We start from the raw sequence: 19,418 nt of genomic DNA, 5'->3' as shown, positions 1-19,418 counted from the left end.
AAGTCCTTTGACTATCCTTATAATATTATTACAATTCTATTATTAACAACATTTATTATTAGTATTTTTATAATTTTCATAATTTGTTACTGTCAATGTCAACGCAAGAAATCTATTACTTATGACCATGAGTGTACCAACGAATTACCGTTAAGCAAACTTAATAATGATCCACCATCCATTGATCAGATTTACGATGATGTTGCACCGATTGTTGAAGTGGTACCATTAAAAACGAGTCACCCGCCAATTCCCCCACCCCTGCCTCAGTCCATTATTATTTAACCTAGTGTACAACAAGGAGTTCAAGATGTATCCAGAAATATTTTAGTCACTAAAGACGACAGTATAGATTTGCCGAAGAATATTTTATCCGTTAAAGATAGAGTTCAGAAATTTGCCGTAAGCAAGGGTCCTAATTTTGTTCAAAACAGTCGCAAAATGGAAAGTGAATTGCCTATTTCACCCTGTGTTCAGCCAGTTGTAAAAGTTAAAGAGTCATTTGCGAATCAGTCACCAGTAACAGTCGAGAAAGTTTCAAGTGTTACTTTAAAAGGAGAAAGTAAGCCAAATTTTCAGGTTCCCGAACCTGTTGTATCGTTCACAGACCATATTTTTTACGACTTCACGTTCGCCTAGAATTTTTATATTAATTACGATTCAAATTTTAAGTATAATTCATTTTTTACGTTTGATTGTACCTTATGCAAGGTTTATTAGTCATTTAGTTTGCTAGCAGCTTTCCAAGTTTTGTTATTGTACGAGCACGGAAGTGTTCAAGTAAACACACTGTCGCAAGCGCGACGATATTTTTTTCCTTTCCATCCCGCCTATGATGTAAGTTTCAAAAGTCCTTGACTTCCATTTAGATTCTCGCAGCGCTTACTAGACTTCGTTTGTAGTAATTTAAAGTTTTGTACACATTGACGCGTCATGTTGGTAGTTAGCGAATCATGGCGTCGCATTTTCTTCCTCCGTTCCTTTGCTCGCTGCCTGAAGCAGCGATTTTCCCCCTCCACCTCTCCGACGGCATCCCGAACGTACCCGAAGATGTCGACCGAAAACGCCGACAAGCGAGCCTACGATTTTCTTCGCTGTAGAGAAATTAGTTCAGTCCTTCCAAGCGACTACGAAAATGCAACTTTGCAGGAACTTTGTCAGCGAATTCCTTTCTCCGCACTGTAGCTCTCTCCCGAGTACTTTGAACACGCTGGAAGTTTAGAAAACACTTAGCATGGAAATTACTACAACCAGTGGCGTTCGTTCATTAAAATTTTATGGGACCAGTTTAGTTCCGCATATAGCCATTAGAATATGATTTTCACGATAGAACTTCATGTCAACAATGTTAGGGATATTTTTGTTACATACATAACTTTTGCCATAAATCGTCGCATTTATGCACTTCAGACTAATCACGACCAATTATTTTACAAGGGAACAACAAGACGAATTTTTTTTTGTTTTTCTCGCAAAATTTTCCCGTTTTTTATAGAGATATTTATAGTAAGTAATCTTTTTTGGGAAATGGACGCACTTTTCATTAGAATTACGATAAAGATAAACAAAATTTTGATCGAAATGAGGGAAATTTATACAAAGGGTAATTTTAGCACTTTATGCACATAGAGTAATCAAAATTTGTCAGCAACATGCCCAGGCTAAGCTTCGGTGATTAGCACAGGCATGTGCAGCAAAAGTCGCCACGGCATCGTTAGCCTGTCCAAATTTAAACAGTGTGGTTTACCACAAATGTTATAATTTGAGAAATCATTATTATTATTAGGAAATTTAGTTCATTTACCCAATTTGCACCTTATTTGACGAAGCAGCAATAAATTCATTACTTCTTACTGATTAACTTCGTGTTAATGTTAGTACAGTAGGTAATAACTAGTAATTTGTATTTATATTCTAATATATTGCATAACTATTCTCTATCTAATTTGTTTAAATATACCTAAGGGATTGACACACCATTCTTATATGGGTCAAGTATACTTTTCCGCGGCGGGTCTGTCTACACGACCAAGTGATTTGAGGTATACGGCGGACTCAAGAAGTTTTGAGTGGATACATTTATTTTGTTTAAAGGAAATTTGAAATTGAGAAAGTTTTTCATTATTCTTATTGTGTTTAAAATTTGAATATCACCTTTTTAATTCCCTGATGCTATATTTGTTACCACCTGGAGTTTCAACGAAACTCAGAAGTAGCATTTACTGAAAATTTTGTTTTATATTGCATTATATTGAACCACGGCAAATCGCACCGGCCTATCGTTTATTAGGAGGCCATTAGAGGCTTGTCAAAGCAACCTTTTAGCACTCTAATAGCTTGCTTTGCGCAACTCAAATTTTTTATATTTATTTTAAGGGTTCACAACATAATAATTTATTTTATAATTTAAACAGAATTTAGAACATGCTTGCAACACTTACCTTTGTTTATTAATTCTACATTTTGTAATTTTGAAGTGAAGTCTATTACTGACAATAAATTATTTCAGTTTATTAGAACACGTAATGGTATTTTAATATCAGGTTCAGGTCAATTTATTGTTATTCAGAATTTGAATAATAATTTGAACACGCACAGATCAATTCAGCTTAACGAAGGGCAATCTATATTTTTTAATTATCAGGATTTTTCGCAGATTATTGTGGATCAACAAATTTTACATACAAGAATTTTAGCTTTCGAACAAGTAAAGATGAAGGAAATTGAGTTACTACCTAATATTCCCAAGAATTTATCTGATTTCACTATTCCCCAATGGACTCCGCTTGAACTTGCCTTAAAGCAACTTAATCAATCAATTAGTAAGCGCATCTCATTTCAGGGATTAGTTTTAAACCCTTTGCCCATGTCTATATTAGTTTTGTTATTTGGAATGTTTTATTAACCGCAACCCTAGGATATTATTTGTATAAACATTATCAGCTTTCTAAACAGGTTCACTCAGAGCATCACGGTAATAATTAATAGTTTAAGGCAACACATTAATCATAATTAATTACGGTTGGATATTTTATTTCAATTTTCCTTATTTATTTTCAAAGAGTTATGGCAATTATTTTATCTATTTATTTAATTTATTTTATTTTGATGAGACAATTTAATTTGATTTTAGAGAAAAGGCAATGGAAATAAGTTGGTATTGTATACTTGCATGAACATGAATTATACATTTCCTATCCTTCACTATTCCCTTTCTTTGTCATAATTTTCCTTTTAACCTAACCTGTCTATACGGAGCACCATGGACAAGCAATGCCTACACCATCCATGGGCATTTTTCATGACGGACATCCGCAGGCAGTCCACTATTACCAGGCAGAAAGACTTATTACCATACTACAGGGAGACATGCAGACATTTTTAAGTACTATTTCAAGGAGAGACCCGTCACCACCAATTTGAGGGAGACATGCAGACATTTCTAATTATTACTACACGGAGACTACCTTTTACAGGAAGGATGTAGTCAACCACACATTTCCCAGTATAGCGGACTATACACTATCAACGACACCTAGTGATGGAGCTAGATAAAATTTCCCTCCACACTGTTTGCAGTTCAAACAACAACTTTTCCCCATCTCCCAAGTTCTACGGGTAATTTACCACATTTTTTACATTGCCCCAATGAAGTCAAGACGACAAGCAATCCAGAAAGAAGAAGAAGCATAGAAAACATACATTCTACAAACAGCAGTTCCGGTCACAAACAATAAATACAGAATTGTGCTACAGTGTTTCTACACATACACATGCGAGCTCCTATCATGTGTATCTATTTGGTCATCTAACATGCATTATGGGAAACAGTACTTTTCCATAGTCCTTATGCACATTTTCAGTTTTGTGCCATGCATGAGAACCAGTTTTATATGCATTCAAGTTTACATTATACTACAAGGAAGCGACAAGCGCCAGTGGTGTCAATTGACCAGTGCTAGCATCAATTAGTGCATAATTTTTTTTACGATGAAATTTTGCACTTTGAATAAATAAACGGACATGCAAGCAATAAAAAACATAATTACAGCACTTTCGAACATTTTAGAAAGCATGCTTTAGTGCCAATATTTTATGCATATGTTTGTCGCATGCAGTTATTATTGTTATTTTTTTTCTTCTCACCAACATGGAATATCGAAAGCGACACATTTGTTCGCAGAACATTTTTTGATATTTATAACTCGAGAACATAGTTTTTGACACTTGCAAGATTATTAATTTTTGTGTGCAGTCATACAAAGGTATTCACCAAGCCAGATATATGTATACAGTGTACAGATTAACGTAGAAAAGAAAATTGAACGCTATATTTATGTTTTTACCAGCGACAGTTTTCAGTGTAACTAATTATATGCATTGAATATTGTATTATAATACATTGGAATGTGCAACATAGCCGTGCAAGTTCATATATTCAACGATGTTAGGAGTGAACTGGCTACGTAGTTAGCTCAACGTATTACACAGGCTTTAACACAAGACAAAACATTGAGATATATATATATTGTGTCAATATTTTACATGCCTATCTAGGACGAATGTGACTATTCACATTTTATAGACTTACGTGTGTACCCTTGTCAGGGTTTGTAGCGTATTTACGGGCTCCAATCTTAAGAAACAGTGGGAGCTATGTTTTGTTTTGTAAGACGCTCCAGACGTTTGCCTCGCTGGGCGACACAGAGTAGAAACCGCTTGGCTAGGCATCACAGACTATTGACTAAGTGATCACGCAACGAGCAATTCTACATAATAAACATTACGTACGCACAAATGTGGTACATTAAGAGTTTTATCGCTTAACGACACGAACTTTTGTGATTTCTAGTTTTATAATATTACATATTATTGTGTTTTACATTGTATAAACAACGAATTTGTTAGTATTACAGGTATTATTTATTATAATGTTTAGGGAATAAATTTTTTTTTAGCAATTAGGACAATTAGTGATAGTTATGTTCGGTGGTCTTATTTTGTATATTTGGTTTTTCTAAGAAAATATATGGAATTGGCGAACCTGGGTCATGTCAAGCTTTGCGATTTGACTTTTAAATTTTCAAAGTAGAAAATTTTTCTCCGCCGGGGCGAACGTAACAATCCCTAAGATTGTATGTTTATTTTATTAAGTCTCTCTGAACGCTTCATGTTGACCAGGACATTCACTTGTTTTCCTCAGTTGTCTCAAGCCTCTTAGGCATGTTTACAATGCATTGTGTTGTGCCATGCAAACCTCCTGAGCATTCAGGAACAGGTAACACTTCTGGTTTTAGAGTCAGCGGTTTGCATGGTAGCAATTATGATAATCACACGATTCGGGGATTCGGCATCGAGGAAGTGCTCGTTGGCCAGGGAATATAGAGGTGAGACAAGCTCGGAAGTGACGGACTTTGGAGATTGAGTGGAGAGAGAGAAGGTGGTCAGCAAGGCAGTAGGTGAGGAGAAGAACAACGCTCTGGTCGACAAATAGGAGAGAAGCTTACAGAGGACTTCGCTATTTTCATTCAGCTAAAGACTTCAGATAGACAGTTAATTATCCTACACCCAGCCATGATACAGGTTCAACGGTTCGCAAAACCCAACGAGTAACCATTGTCTTTTCAGTAGTTTAATTCCTTTGTGTAATTTGTGCCTTTCGCATGCAAAGCGATAACTCGTCATGTCAATGACGAGTGGTCTCATCAAGAGGATGAATGATGAGTAGTTTACATCACCCCAGCAATTAATTGCAGAAACAACTGGTTCAGATCCCTTCATTCTATAGACTGACACGATAATTAGATTTTAAAACATGCAAAATACAATTTCTATGTATGCTAAATTACGATATGACATAGATTTTGCACTTTACCTGATTTTTATTGTATATCGCGATTTTTATTGTGCAGGTAGTTTGTGAAGAACACAGCGAAAAATAATTTTCTGGAAAATGTGTTCCATGACATTTTGAAACAGTAATATTTAATGAATATAGTAGTCACAATTAATATAGGATACTGACAGATTCGTGGAAAAAGTCGTTATGTCCATGCTATTTTCCAAGACACTTTATCGAAAGTTTGATCCCACTCAAAAATAAATCCTGACTACGTCCCTGAGTTCGTTATTTGACTTCAGTGAAAATATATGAGTGTAGTGGTCCAAGTGAATGATTTCAAACTGTAATGGAAATAATGTTGACACAAAAGCGCCGATTTACTGATGGAATCTCATTGCTCTCATTGCAGTTAATGAATACGAATTTAGAAATCTTTATTATGCCCTCCCAAACAGGCAAAAATTCAGAATATCTCATTAGCAATAAAAATGCCCGAAAATGTGTAATAATTGGCGGCACATTTATTCCAATCAATTTGGAAATGTCGAATTCCACTTTCTTTTTAGAAAAAATCGTTACTTGTAGTTATAGGTTCAGAAATAACATATTTTAGCAACTATTTGACATTCTTGATTCTTGTTCTATTGTTAACCATTTCTATTTCTTAAAATTATATTCCAAAACTAAAATATAATTACGTGGAGAAATAGCAGTTGTGTATTGACGGCCTGACACAGATTTTCAACGAGTGAAGCGTGGCCAGTACATTGAGTCCCATCGCCGATGTTTTCCGGTTTTGTAGACCGAGAGTCCTCAATACTTCTAGGCCGACATCGACATTTTTGGGGATAAAATCCGGGCTTGCTCGTACCAAAGGCAAGGCATCTAAGTATTCGGATACATACTTCAGAAAAATCTTTGATGAATGTAAGAAAACAGAGAATATATTCTCACGAAGAATAATTTTGATTTGTTCTTTGGGGGAAAAAATCAGAAATGTATAGGTTAGGAAACAAAATATTGGATTTATTTTTTTTTTATTTGATTTAGTTTATTTTACTTCGCGTTTTGTGCCTCTTGGCTAATTTGCGAAGATGGGGATGAGTGATGAAATGATGAAATTGATGAATGGACATTCACAAACAACCAAGCCCGACCGGGATTCGAACCCGGGACCCTTGGGGTCGCAGCTAGATGTGCTAACCACTCGGCCACAGGGTCGGGCTCAAAATATTGGAGGAGGGAATTTGCTGACTACTTCAATTCAGTTTCGACAATGGATGTCATTTTAAGTTTAAAGACATGCTCTCAGAAAAATGTCAGATAGCTTTGCAATCTAATTGTATTGCGTTATGGTTGCGTCGCTTTTCTTCCGCTTGTGGCTAATCGCAACGAAGAGATTAGATAAAAATTATGAAAATGATACAGAACGTAAAAACGACCATCCCCTGGATTTAGATAGTGCTCCCGCCGCTTGAAATTTTTATTCTCAAATACAACGACTCACTACAAATATCTTCTTGGTATGGACAAAAGGAAATATATGTTGTTTACGTTAATTTAAAGCTTTGTACAAACGTTTGTGTTATCTTTTTAAATTAGGTAATTAACGTACGTTTATCGATTTCAGGCGCTTTCCAAAGCTGAAGGAAATGTTGCTTTTTCCCCTTTACCTGTATATTCAGCATTGGCTGCCCTCTATATGGTCGCAAACAAAGAAGTGTCGAGAGAGATGAAGAATGCTTTGGCCTTTCCGGCTAGTCATCAAGCTCTCTTCCATGGGTTGCGTGAATTATACATTGTAATGACGGTAAGATATAGAATTTAAGTCTAGATGTCAGTCCCAATCTCAATACTGGGCAATTCCATGTGTGACGGAATTACCTTTTAGACAGCTATGTAATTACATATTTCCCTCATACGATTACATATATAGTACAATGTGTGTATTTTCGTGCTTTATGTATTGTCACAATGTAGTACAACTCCAAACTTGCAAAAAATGTAAATTATTTGGATGTACTAAGCAGATAATAGTGTTTAAAATCCATGTGACGGAATTACCTATATGTAAACCTTCTTTGCAGGTGCATACTGACATTTTCCAATTTCTGTGAATTATGAATTTTTGTCTCAAATATTAATATTGCGAAAAATAGTTCAAAGCATGCTCATCATGCCAGGACACGAAAACTGAAATTGTTTTTGTATTCTGATACTTATTTTTATCCCAAACAGTGTGTGACGGAAATATCATTTGTCCAAATATGCTATACAGATATAATTGTTATTGATTGATTGATTGAGTTAGTGTTTTAAGTCCACTGTATGCACAATAAGGCTAATCGGGACTGGTACTACAGTTTAAAATTAGATCCGGACCACTGCCTCTTCAATCGCTTCCGTTCATGGCCTTCCCTTTCATTTGATCATGAACTTTTTCTTCCTTCTCTCCCTACTTCTGCATTGACATTAATCTGCTGTCTTAGCCATTATACTCCAGAAACGTTATAGATTAAACTGTAAATGAGTTAGCAATATGCAGATAATAATATGCTAAAATTACGATACTTCACAATTACCATTTGGAGCAATTCCCAGATATCACTGGTAATTCCGTCACAGAGATGTACAGCCATTCTACGAACATTGCTGGATATGTAAGTGTTACACATGTGAGTAGTACCAAAACAAACCTTTGCAGGAAAAGTTTTACTTCAATGTATCAACAATTTATGCGAAAGAAACTGAAAAGTTGTGACGGAATTACCATTTTGCCTTGCATATTAAAAGACGCGTATATATCAGTTTACATACACACAATAACGTAGTGAAATACACACACCATTCTGCTCTTCTAGGGCGTACTATCATATTAGTTCCTTCTTCCCATATACAGTGAGTTATGGATTGTTAACATGCACAATCAACATATCATGTCATATACATCGCGGCAACTTGAAAAGTACTGTTTCTAACCACCTACCATATTGTTTTTAATGAAACAATGGCATTATAATTCTTGTGTGATATCATCTGCATTTATATGTACAAAGATTTTCAGTTTTTGGTCTGGATGTTGACATTTCCGCGGAATCTCCCAACTCTCCTTTCCCCTCTCTTCCTCACTCTTGCTCTCTACCAAGCTACGTATTGAATTTTCGGTGCTTGAGTTAGAAATGCGTTATGTATTGGTGCTTGAGTTAGTAACATATTACAGAAATTTCATTAAGTTTAACGGTACTTCGTTATTTTCCGTTACCTTGATAAATTCAGAACTGAAGGATTTATTTGTCATACTCTGTTGTGTTGTTTTAAAGTTGTGCATGTAAGGTTTACGCTGGTGAAACATGTGCTGCAGAGAACAAATATTATAGACTACTTGTGCAAACAGTTAAATGTCTTTATTTTATGACAAATTAACGGTAACGAGTTACTTTTGCAAAGTAATGTTGTTGTTTTTAAGAACTTACACTACTCTGCTTATACCGGGTGAACCATTTAAGTTAATTACTCGAATGACTTGTACAATAAAGAAATCCTGCCGTCGCAGAGGGAGTTGGTGTATGAAAATTCTGCAATATTGTGGAAGGAACTGAGAATTTTCGAAGTGTGTTATCAAAATTGTATCTGAATTTATGAAATGTATACGTCTAACTCTGACAATGTCATTTTCCACTATCACAATCTGCAATCTCTTTCCGCTTGGAAGATACAGCAATGACACAGAAAAGGCACAATAATTGCTGTTAGTGACAAATTTACAGGGAGAAGTGAACATCTGTAACTAGTGGGATGTCGTAACGTTTTCCAAAATCCTAGTAACAAACCCTATCATTGACTAGTGTCCCAACACGTTAGTGAAACAATAGTTTATACTTATTAGCTAAAAACAGTTATTGATACAATTTGTTAATGGAGGATGCGGTATGCTAGGTACCGAACTAATACTACGAGTAGTTGACCTGAGGCGTTTAGAAAGTCTGAAAAGGTAAGATCGAAAAGATAAATACGTTGGCGTTTTCATGAAGTGGTCATGATGTACGACTTTTTGCTCTAGCTGCATTGTGAGACTTAGATAAATATGTTCAGTTGCTCTCCCACTTTTCGCCACTTTTGCCACAGCATTATGCTAAACCTTATCTACATAGGGAAATTACTGTATTCCCACCCCCCTCCCCCACCCCCGGTTTCGGAACTCAATCGCCGCCACTGGTGCTGCTTAATGATATGAGTTGTAAATAACATTGACATTTTTACTATTCTACGTAGATTCTCTTCATTGATTTGTTGTTTTAAGTACAATTTATGGACAGAAACGCTAATCGGGACTGAACCTACAGTTAAAAGTGGGATCCGAAAAAGTGTGCCATGTGCCTCCAACGGGTATCGAACCCTGGACCCCTTGATTACAAGGCGACGACGTTACCACTACATCATCGGAGAGGGTTTTCTAGAATTTCTGAATGATGTCATAATCGTATTCGTTATACTGACACTCTGTTTTCCGGAAAACAATTTGTTACATTTGTAAATCATAAAAAAAAGTACTCTTCATTACTTGGCTCGTCACATCATAGGAGGTTAACATATTTTTAAGTTGTAAATTTTAATAAACTTAAAAATTTGGGAAGCGAGTGCCTCCCTCTTAGGCCCGCTTTAGACGAAAGCATTTTCCTTAGCATTTTTCTTAACATTTATGCCATGACCAAAAAGCTACCGTGTAAAGTGAAAAATCTTATGGCATTTCAGATGCCATGGCATATTTCATGGCATTTCTCAAGGATAGGCTCGGTCCGTAGCATTTTTCGTAGCGTAACCAATCAGAAGCGACCTCTAGGTCACGAGTGCAGATATAATGGCGGACGCGTGAGATGTAAACAATATATCACTTCACATTTTTAAAAGCCGATAACTATTGAACCGAGAGGAATAATATTTCGTATAAAACGTTATTATGTACAAAACAATAGCGCTGCTTAAATATATACTTTACAACGTTCAGATTGGGGAGGGGCGAAGGGGGCAGTTGTCCACAATTTTCGTCACTTTTGCCCCCGCACTATGCTAAATCTTATCTACAAAGGGAAATATACTGTCTTTGCCCCCATAGTTTCGGCACCTTACCCCCCTCCCCCAGTTTTGGGACCCAATCGCCGCCGCTGTGCCGCAAAAGCTAGCCGAAAACTTACATGAAATGTTTGCGTGTAAAGTACTATCTGCTATAAGATTTTTGGAAGCATTTACATAGAATTTATGCTAGCAAAAATGCTAAAGGAATTGCTTTCGTCTAAAACCGGCGTTACGCCTACGTCTGGCGTAACTACAGATGCGTGATCTATGTTACAGGGAAACCCCAACATCACCTTTCATTCAGTAAGAGATCTCTACCTTGGGAAGGACTGCAGCGTGTCGGAAACCTTCCGAACCGTGAGGGGGACGAAGGGCATCAAGCGGAAGGCCAGGGCAGCCGTACTCATCACTTCCTGGCTGGTGATGCAGACGCGATCCAAACTCAGGCATTTGCTTCAAAGAGGTCAGCATTTTACAATATGATTGTCGTTATTAAGTCTAAGGTGGGAGAGATTATGGAGATCGAAAAACCGGTGGAAATGGTAAAGTGTGTGTGTGAAGTGCAGCAAGAACATCAATTGGAATGTGTTCACTATTTCATTTTTTTTAAAAAAAATATTATTTTAGCGTCCCTTTTCTCCCACTTTTGTCTAATCGCGACGATGAGGATGAGTAATGATGAAATTGATGAAAAGACACTCACAAAGAACACCCAGGCCGGAATTTGAATCCGGGACCCCTGGCGTCGCATCGCGTTGTGCTAACCATTCCGCTACGAAGGTCGGCTCTATGTTCACTGAACCTAACACACCTAGAACCTTTCTGATCTTATTTGCAGAAGATAAACAATTTCAAGTTTTATAGAGCGATCACAAGGAAAAAAGCCTTGGACGAAAAGTCCCCGCGCAGCTTTCCCTTCAGTTCGGGCCATAAGGAAGCATGGTCCACTCTCCCCCTCCCCTCCAAGAGGGAGTACGGTGCACAGGAGTCGCGGGTCTGCGCAGGTTTCTTTCCTTGTGGTTCCACTATAGTCGTGCTTTCAGAATTGAAAATCGTCCAAAACATTTCATCTAAAACTTTAAAACTCAAGAAATTCTAGTACAATAGTCGAGATTTGAAAGTGCTAAGTACATTTCTATATGTATAGATATTTACATATAATATCTTTATATACCTGAATAAGTTACAGAGAAAACTTAAAGTATTAACCAAAAATCAAAATTTCGTTGATTCAGAACTTTAGGGCTAACTGTCAATTCAGAAATAGAATAAGAATGAATAGCAATGTTTAATTAGACACATTATATGGTTAACATTATAGTGTGTATTTTACATGTTTCTACAAGCCTTTAAAATTAACTAGCCTGAACCAGAACTCTGTAATTATGACATATTAAATGAATGGCTTATTGCAGAAAGGGATCTGAGTCACATTTTTGAGGAATCGGAGTTAATGGTATTTTTGATCTTCCTAGTTACAGACAGTAGTATAAAAGTATATACTACTGGGACGAGAAAGTATGAGCCCCCCTCAGGCAGATTTCACTACACTTAAAACTAGCTCAACATGCCCATATGAGCTTTTTGCTCAAGTGTGGCACCCTGTCTAATCCAAGATTTTTGTAAAAATGCCTTCGGGAATTTCCCGTGAAAGTATGACCCCCCTCAGATTGATTTGCCTACACTTACAAAAGCTACATCTGTGAGATTGTTGTCCATAAGCTTGTGAAAAATATGCCCCTCTTGATATTTTTTTTGGCTACACCTAAAACTAGGCCAAAAAGCCACCCACACCCACCCACATACACACCCACACCCACACACACCCACACACACACACACACACACACACACACACAAACACACACACACACACACACACACACACATGTTTACTTCTGGTTTATTTCTCTTGCATCATGTTGTGCAACGAATTATGATGCAAGAGCTTTTGCATCATGTTGTGCAACAAATTATTATCCAATATTATGCAACAAATTATGATGCAAGAGCTTTTGCATCATGTTGTGCAACAAATTATTACCCAATATTATGCAACAAATTATGATGCAAGAGCTTTTGCATCACATATCAGTTAGTATTGTGAGAGTGGCTGAGGAGTACAGATGTGTTGTTGCATTGCTCCTCATACAGGTCTGATATTTGACACATTTTGCTTGTTTGTTGTCATTGTTTTTCTAGGACATGCCTGTGTAGACATGTATTTGTGGTGTCTTTCTAGAATTGCTCTGTGACTCTCTCATTTCTTACATCATAAACATATGATTTTTCACTTATAAGAATAACACTACATGTGGTGTCATCAGGGAGTGCATCGTGGAATTCACAGATAATTTTAATGTTTGTCCTGTCATTAACCACAACTTGTTTCCTTTTTGAAGTGTTGATGACAAACATGGGTCTCTGTGCTTTGAATTCATCTGGTGTGTAATACATGTCAGTATTGCCAGTAGTGACCCTTTTGTATGCTGAAAATGCTTCATATAATTTAAGAAAATCATCCTTGGACATGTCTAAATTATAATTTTCTCTAGGAAACACCTCATTTCTGCCATTTTTAAGATATATGTTCTTGATGTTGCAGCAATCAAATTTACTTGAATTTTTTTCCTGATTATTGTGTCTTCCAGTCTGAAACAGTAACACCACAAAATCCGGCATGTCATATTGTCTACTGGAGAATGAGTTTGTAGCATCAAATTCATAATAGGCACCAGTGGCAGGCTTCTGTACACATTGATATGTATAAAATTGTAAAGGTACCTGTGGATTTTTTAGTATATCAGCTTTGTATTTAAGAGCATAACTGGCTTCATATTCAACAACCGGGATTCTTAGCTCCATAGTCTGAATAATGCACTTGCCTTCATCAGGTAGGGTATTAGGCAGAGCTTCCCCTGTAGAGTTTAATGTACTGTACCTCATCAAAGCATTATTATCATTTGCAGCTCTTCTAAATGTGATTCTTAAACCACCCTTCCACATAATATCTTTGTAATCTGAGAAGAATCCTGGCAACAGGCGCATGGGGAACAGCACTGTGTGGCTTTTAGATATTATTTTATCACCAGCCTCAAATCCACCTATTTTGTAGTATGATGCCTCGGTTTTGGATAATTTTAGTGTGGCCAAAGCTGTAGAGGTAATTCCGGGGTAATCCACTCTGTTTATAACAACACCATGTTTTCTGATCTCAATTTCAGAGAACAGATGTGGCACAAAATTGTCTACCAATCTTATATTTGAATTTGCCGGATAATCTGTACCATCGAGCTTTACAACATCAAACTTGATGTATAGATCTGCTCTGTGGGGGTGTATAAAGCCATCCCCTACATCAAGATCAACCTCAATCTCTGTGTTGGGCTGATTTAAATTTGCAAATGTCCTCCTGTTTGGGGGGAATGATTGTAGCTCATAACTCTCAATATTTTCCATTTTATTTATTTATTTATTTATTTAAAAACTGTTCAAAATTATTAATGCAGAGCTGGGTGATACAATTGTTGTGCATGGCGAGTTGATAGGACCTCAAGTCCAGAACAACATATTTTACATACCAGAGGGATCAGAGGTCTATGTCTATGACATCTACAATCTAACAACAAGATTGTTCTTAAGACCATACATGAGAACCCTCGATATATTAAGTGAGGCTGGGTTCAAGAATACAATCAAGGGTAGAATAGTGCATTTAGATGATAACTTCTGGGAAGGTATAGAATCTGAGAAATCAATTCTTTTTCCACACCTGGATCATATAAAAGGATTTGTGTTCTATCACAACACAGCCCAGCCTGTTGTCTCAAATTACAAATTCCGGCAGAACATATTCAAGTACAAGACCCAGTGGTACAAGAACATGACCCTGCCCGGTAAACATATGTCGGTAATCAAAGAGCATTGCAGCAGGTTTTTTGGAAAATTTGACATATTACATTACCTGAAATATGCAGACAAAGATATAAAGGATAAATTTGTGGATGATATATTGTTAACATCCCTAAGAGATTACATGTGTGAGTACAGCATAGATGCAAGCCATGTTGCAGCTATGAATAGTTACATGAATGAATTTTTTAAACTGCTTGTCGATAAGAAGTGGCTTGTTGAAAATAAAAAGAAGAAATTCCTAAAGTACTGGACTATTTTACAGGTAGATAATCCACACATGTCTTAAAATTAGAATATTCAATCATCACAGATTTACCTACATATTGTTATTATCCCATACAAAACAAGTAACAATGACAACAAAACAGCATCATGTCTATTACCCAGACATATTGAATCGTGAAAAATATGCACACCCTATAAATCCTGAAGATGAGTGGGTCATCACGGAGAAGCTGGATGGGTCTCATGTATCTCTTGTGTATCAAGAAGGAAAAACTGTTGTACTCTGCAGCAGGAACATATACAATGTCAAAAACAATTTCTGCAATATAGAAAATTATACAACATATATGAATGTGCTGTTTAGCCTTATAAGTGCCGAATCAAGTGACACAATTGTTGTACATGGAGTGGCGATAGGTCCCAAAATCAAGAACAAGATATCTTACAATTCTAATGGAGTGCAGGTTTATGTCTATGACATCTACAATGCAACAACAGGATTGTTCTTGAGGCCCTACATGAGAACCCTATACATATTAATTGATGCTGGGTTCAAGAATACAATCAAAGGCAGAGTTGTGTATTTAGATGATAATTTCTGGATAGAGATAGAATCTGAAAAATCAATTCTGTTCCCGCATTTAGACCATATAAAGGGATTTGTGTTCTATCACAACACAGCACAGCCTGTTGTTGATAATCACATGTTCAAGCAGAACATATTCAAGTACAAAACTGAATGGTACAAAAACCTGACACTTCCCGGAAAACCTATATCAGTAATCAAAAATCATTGTAGAAGATTTTTTGGAAAATATAATATGTATTTGTTAAGAGAGGCAGATTTAGATGTACAGGAGCAATTTATTAAAAAAATATTGCTCAAATGCATAATGTCCTACATGGATGAATACAGCATAGATGCAAGCAATGTTACAGCTTTGAACAATTACATGAAAATATTCTTCAAGTTTCCCACTTGGCATATTAAGAATAGAGATAGGGAAATGTTCAAGAAATGGGTTTTATTTAAGGTACAACATTTAGATCTGTAACATTTTAATTCTGTAATAATACATACATACATGTACAAGTATTGTTTCTATAGGTACAATGGCCGGGAAAACAACAAAATTAAATAATGTCTATTACCCAGACATAATAAATTTTGAAGTGTATACAGCCCCTATAGATTTTGAAGATGAGTGGGTTATGACAGACAAGCTAGATGGGCCCCATGTGGGTCTTGTGTATCGGGATGGAGAGGCTGTTGTGCTTTGCAGCAGGAACACATACAATGTTCAAAACAATTTCTGCGGTCTAGAAAATTATACAACAAGCATGCAGTTTACAATGCATGTTCTGTCCAAAATTATCAATGCCAGATCAAGTGATACAATTGTTGTTCATGGTGTGGCCATAGGACCCAAAATCCAGAACAACATATCCTACATATCTGAAGGTCCACAGGTTTATGTCTATGACATCTACAATGCAACAACAGGATTGTTCTTGAGACCATACATGAGAACCCTTGATCTATTGAGGAGAGCAGGTTTTGACAACACAGTCAAGGGCAGAATTGTGCATTTATGTGATGATGATAATTTTTGTGCAAAAAATGATTTTTGATTACTGATATAGGTTTTCCGGGAAGTGTCAGGTTTTTGTACCATTCAGTTTTGTACTTGAATATGTTCTGCTTGAACATGTGCTGTGTTGTGATAGAACACAAATCCCTTTATATGGTCTAAATGCGGGAACAGAATTGATTTTTCAGATTCTATCTCTGTCCAGAAATTATCATCTAAATACACAACTCTGCCTTTGATTGTATTCTTGAACCCAGCATCAATTAATATGTATAGGGTTCTCATGTAGGGCCTCAAGAACAATCCTGTTGTTGCATTGTAGATGTCATAGACATAAACCTGCACTCCATTAGAATTGTAAGATATCTTGTTCTTGATTTTGGGATCTATCGCCACTCCATGTACAACAATTGTGTCACTTGATTCGGCACTTATAAGGCTAAACAGCACATTCATATATGTTGTATAATTTTCTATATTGCAGAAATTGTTTTTGACATTGTATATGTTCCTGCTGCAGAGTACAACAGTTTTTCCTTCTTGATACACAAGAGATACATGAGACCCATCCAGCTTCTCCGTGATGACCCACTCATCTTCAGGATTTATAGGGTGTGCATATTTTTCACGATTCAATATGTCTGGGTAATAGACATGATGCTGTTTTGTTGTCATTGTTACTTGTTTTGTATGGGATAATAACAATATGTAGGTAAATCTGTGATGATTGAATATTCTAATTTTAAGACATGTGTGGATTATCTACCTGTAAAATAGTCCAGTACTTTAGGAATTTCTTCTTTTTATTTTCAACAAGCCACTTCTTATCGGCAAGCAGTTTAAAAAATTCATTCATGTAACTATTCATAGCTGCAACATGGCTTGCATCTATGCTGTACTCACACATGTAATCTCTTAGGGATGTTAACAATATATCATCCACAAATTTATCCTTTATATCTTTGTCTGCATATTTCAGGTAATGTAATATGTCAAATTTTCCAAAAAACCTGCTGCAATGCTCTTTGATTACCGACATATGTTTACCGGGCAGGGTCATGTTCTTGTACCACTGGGTCTTGTACTTGAATATGTTCTGCCGGAATTTGTAATTTGAGACAACAGGCTGGGCTGTGTTGTGATAGAACACAAATCCTTTTATATGATCCAGGTGTGGAAAAAGAATTGATTTCTCAGATTCTATACCTTCCCAGAAGTTATCATCTAAATGCACTATTCTACCCTTGATTGTATTCTTGAACCCAGCCTCACTTAATATATCGAGGGTTCTCATGTATGGTCTTAAGAACAATCTTGTTGTTAGATTGTAGATGTCATAGACATAGACCTCTGATCCCTCTGGTATGTAAAATATGTTGTTCTGGACTTGAGGTCCTATCAACTCGCCATGCACAACAATTGTATCACCCAGCTCTGCATTAATAATTTTGAACAGTTTTTAAATAAATAAATAAATAAAATGGAAAATATTGAGAGTTATGAGCTACAATCATTCCCCCCAAACAGGAGGACATTTGCAAATTTAAATCAGCCCAACACAGAGATTGAGGTTGATCTTGATGTAGGGGATGGCTTATACACCCCCACAGAGCAGATCTATACATCAAGTTTGATGTTGTAAAGCTCGATGGTACAGATTATCCGGCAAATTCAAATATAAGATTGGTAGACAATTTTGTGCCACATCTGTTCTCTGAAATTGAGATCAGAAAACATGGTGTTGTTATAAACAGAGTGGATTACCCCGGAATTACCTCTACAGCTTTGGCCACACTAAAATTATCCAAAACCGAGGCATCATACTACAAAATAGGTGGATTTGAGGCTGGTGATAAAATAATATCTAAAAGCCACACAGTGCTGTTCCCCATGCGCCTGTTGCCAGGATTCTTCTCAGATTACAAAGATATTATGTGGAAGGGTGGTTTAAGAATCACATTTAGAAGAGCTGCAAATGATAATAATGCTTTGATGAGGTACAGTACATTAAACTCTACAGGGGAAGCTCTGCCTAATACCCTACCTGATGAAGGCAAGTGCATTATTCAGACTATGGAGCTAAGAATCCCGGTTGTTGAATATGAAGCCAGTTATGCTCTTAAATACAAAGCTGATATACTAAAAAATCCACAGGTACCTTTACAATTTTATACATATCAATGTGTACAGAAGCCTGCCACTGGTGCCTATTATGAATTTGATGCTACAAACTCATTCTCCAGTAGACAATATGACATGCCGGATTTTGTGGTGGTACTGTTTCAGACTGGAAGACACAATAATCAGGAAAAAAATTCAAGTAAATTTGATAGCTGCAACATCAAGAACATATATCTTAAAAATGGCAGAAATGAGGTGTTTCCTAGAGAAAATTATAATTTAGACATGTCCAAGGATGATTTTCTTAAATTATATGAAGCATTTACAGCATACAAAAGGCTCACTATTGGCAATACTGACATGTATTACACACCAGATGAATTCAAAGCACAGAGACCCATGTTTGTCATCAACACTTCAAAAAGGAAACAAGTTGTGGTTAATGACAGGACAAACATTAAAATTATCTGTGAATTCCACGATGCACTCCCTGATGACACCACATGTAGTGTTATTCTTATAAGTGAAAAATCATATGTTTATGATGTAAGAAATGAGAGAGTCACAGAGCAATTCTAGAAAGACACCACAAATACATGTCTACACAGGCATGTCCTAGAAAAACAATGACAACAAACAAGCAAAATGTG

The 19,418-nt window shown here is 36.4% G+C and overlaps 1 protein-coding gene across 3 annotated transcripts in view; it reads left to right on the top strand.

Annotated features, from left to right (window-relative positions):
- The window catches only part of LOC145986532 (serine proteinase inhibitor 2.4-like), a 38,870-nt gene that overhangs the window by 11,412 nt on the left and 8,040 nt on the right, over window positions 1–19,418 (top strand). For all 3 annotated transcript variants that reach the window (XM_083120653.1, XM_083120652.1, XM_083120651.1), the window contains exons 3-4: window positions 7,473–7,652; window positions 11,192–11,378. In XM_083120653.1, coding sequence (XP_082976779.1) covers window positions 7,473–7,652; window positions 11,192–11,378 — 367 coding nt within the window. The remainder of the gene's footprint in view (window positions 1–7,472; window positions 7,653–11,191; window positions 11,379–19,418) is intronic.

The sequence above is a fragment of the Lepisma saccharinum genome, chromosome 4 (genome assembly GCF_977018435.1).
Source record: "Lepisma saccharinum chromosome 4, izLepSacc3.1, whole genome shotgun sequence".
In the NCBI taxonomy this organism is placed as follows: domain Eukaryota; kingdom Metazoa; phylum Arthropoda; class Insecta; order Zygentoma; family Lepismatidae; genus Lepisma; species Lepisma saccharinum.
The sequence above is the reverse complement of the archived record's forward strand: the minus strand, read 5'-3'. Positions and strand labels throughout refer to the sequence as shown.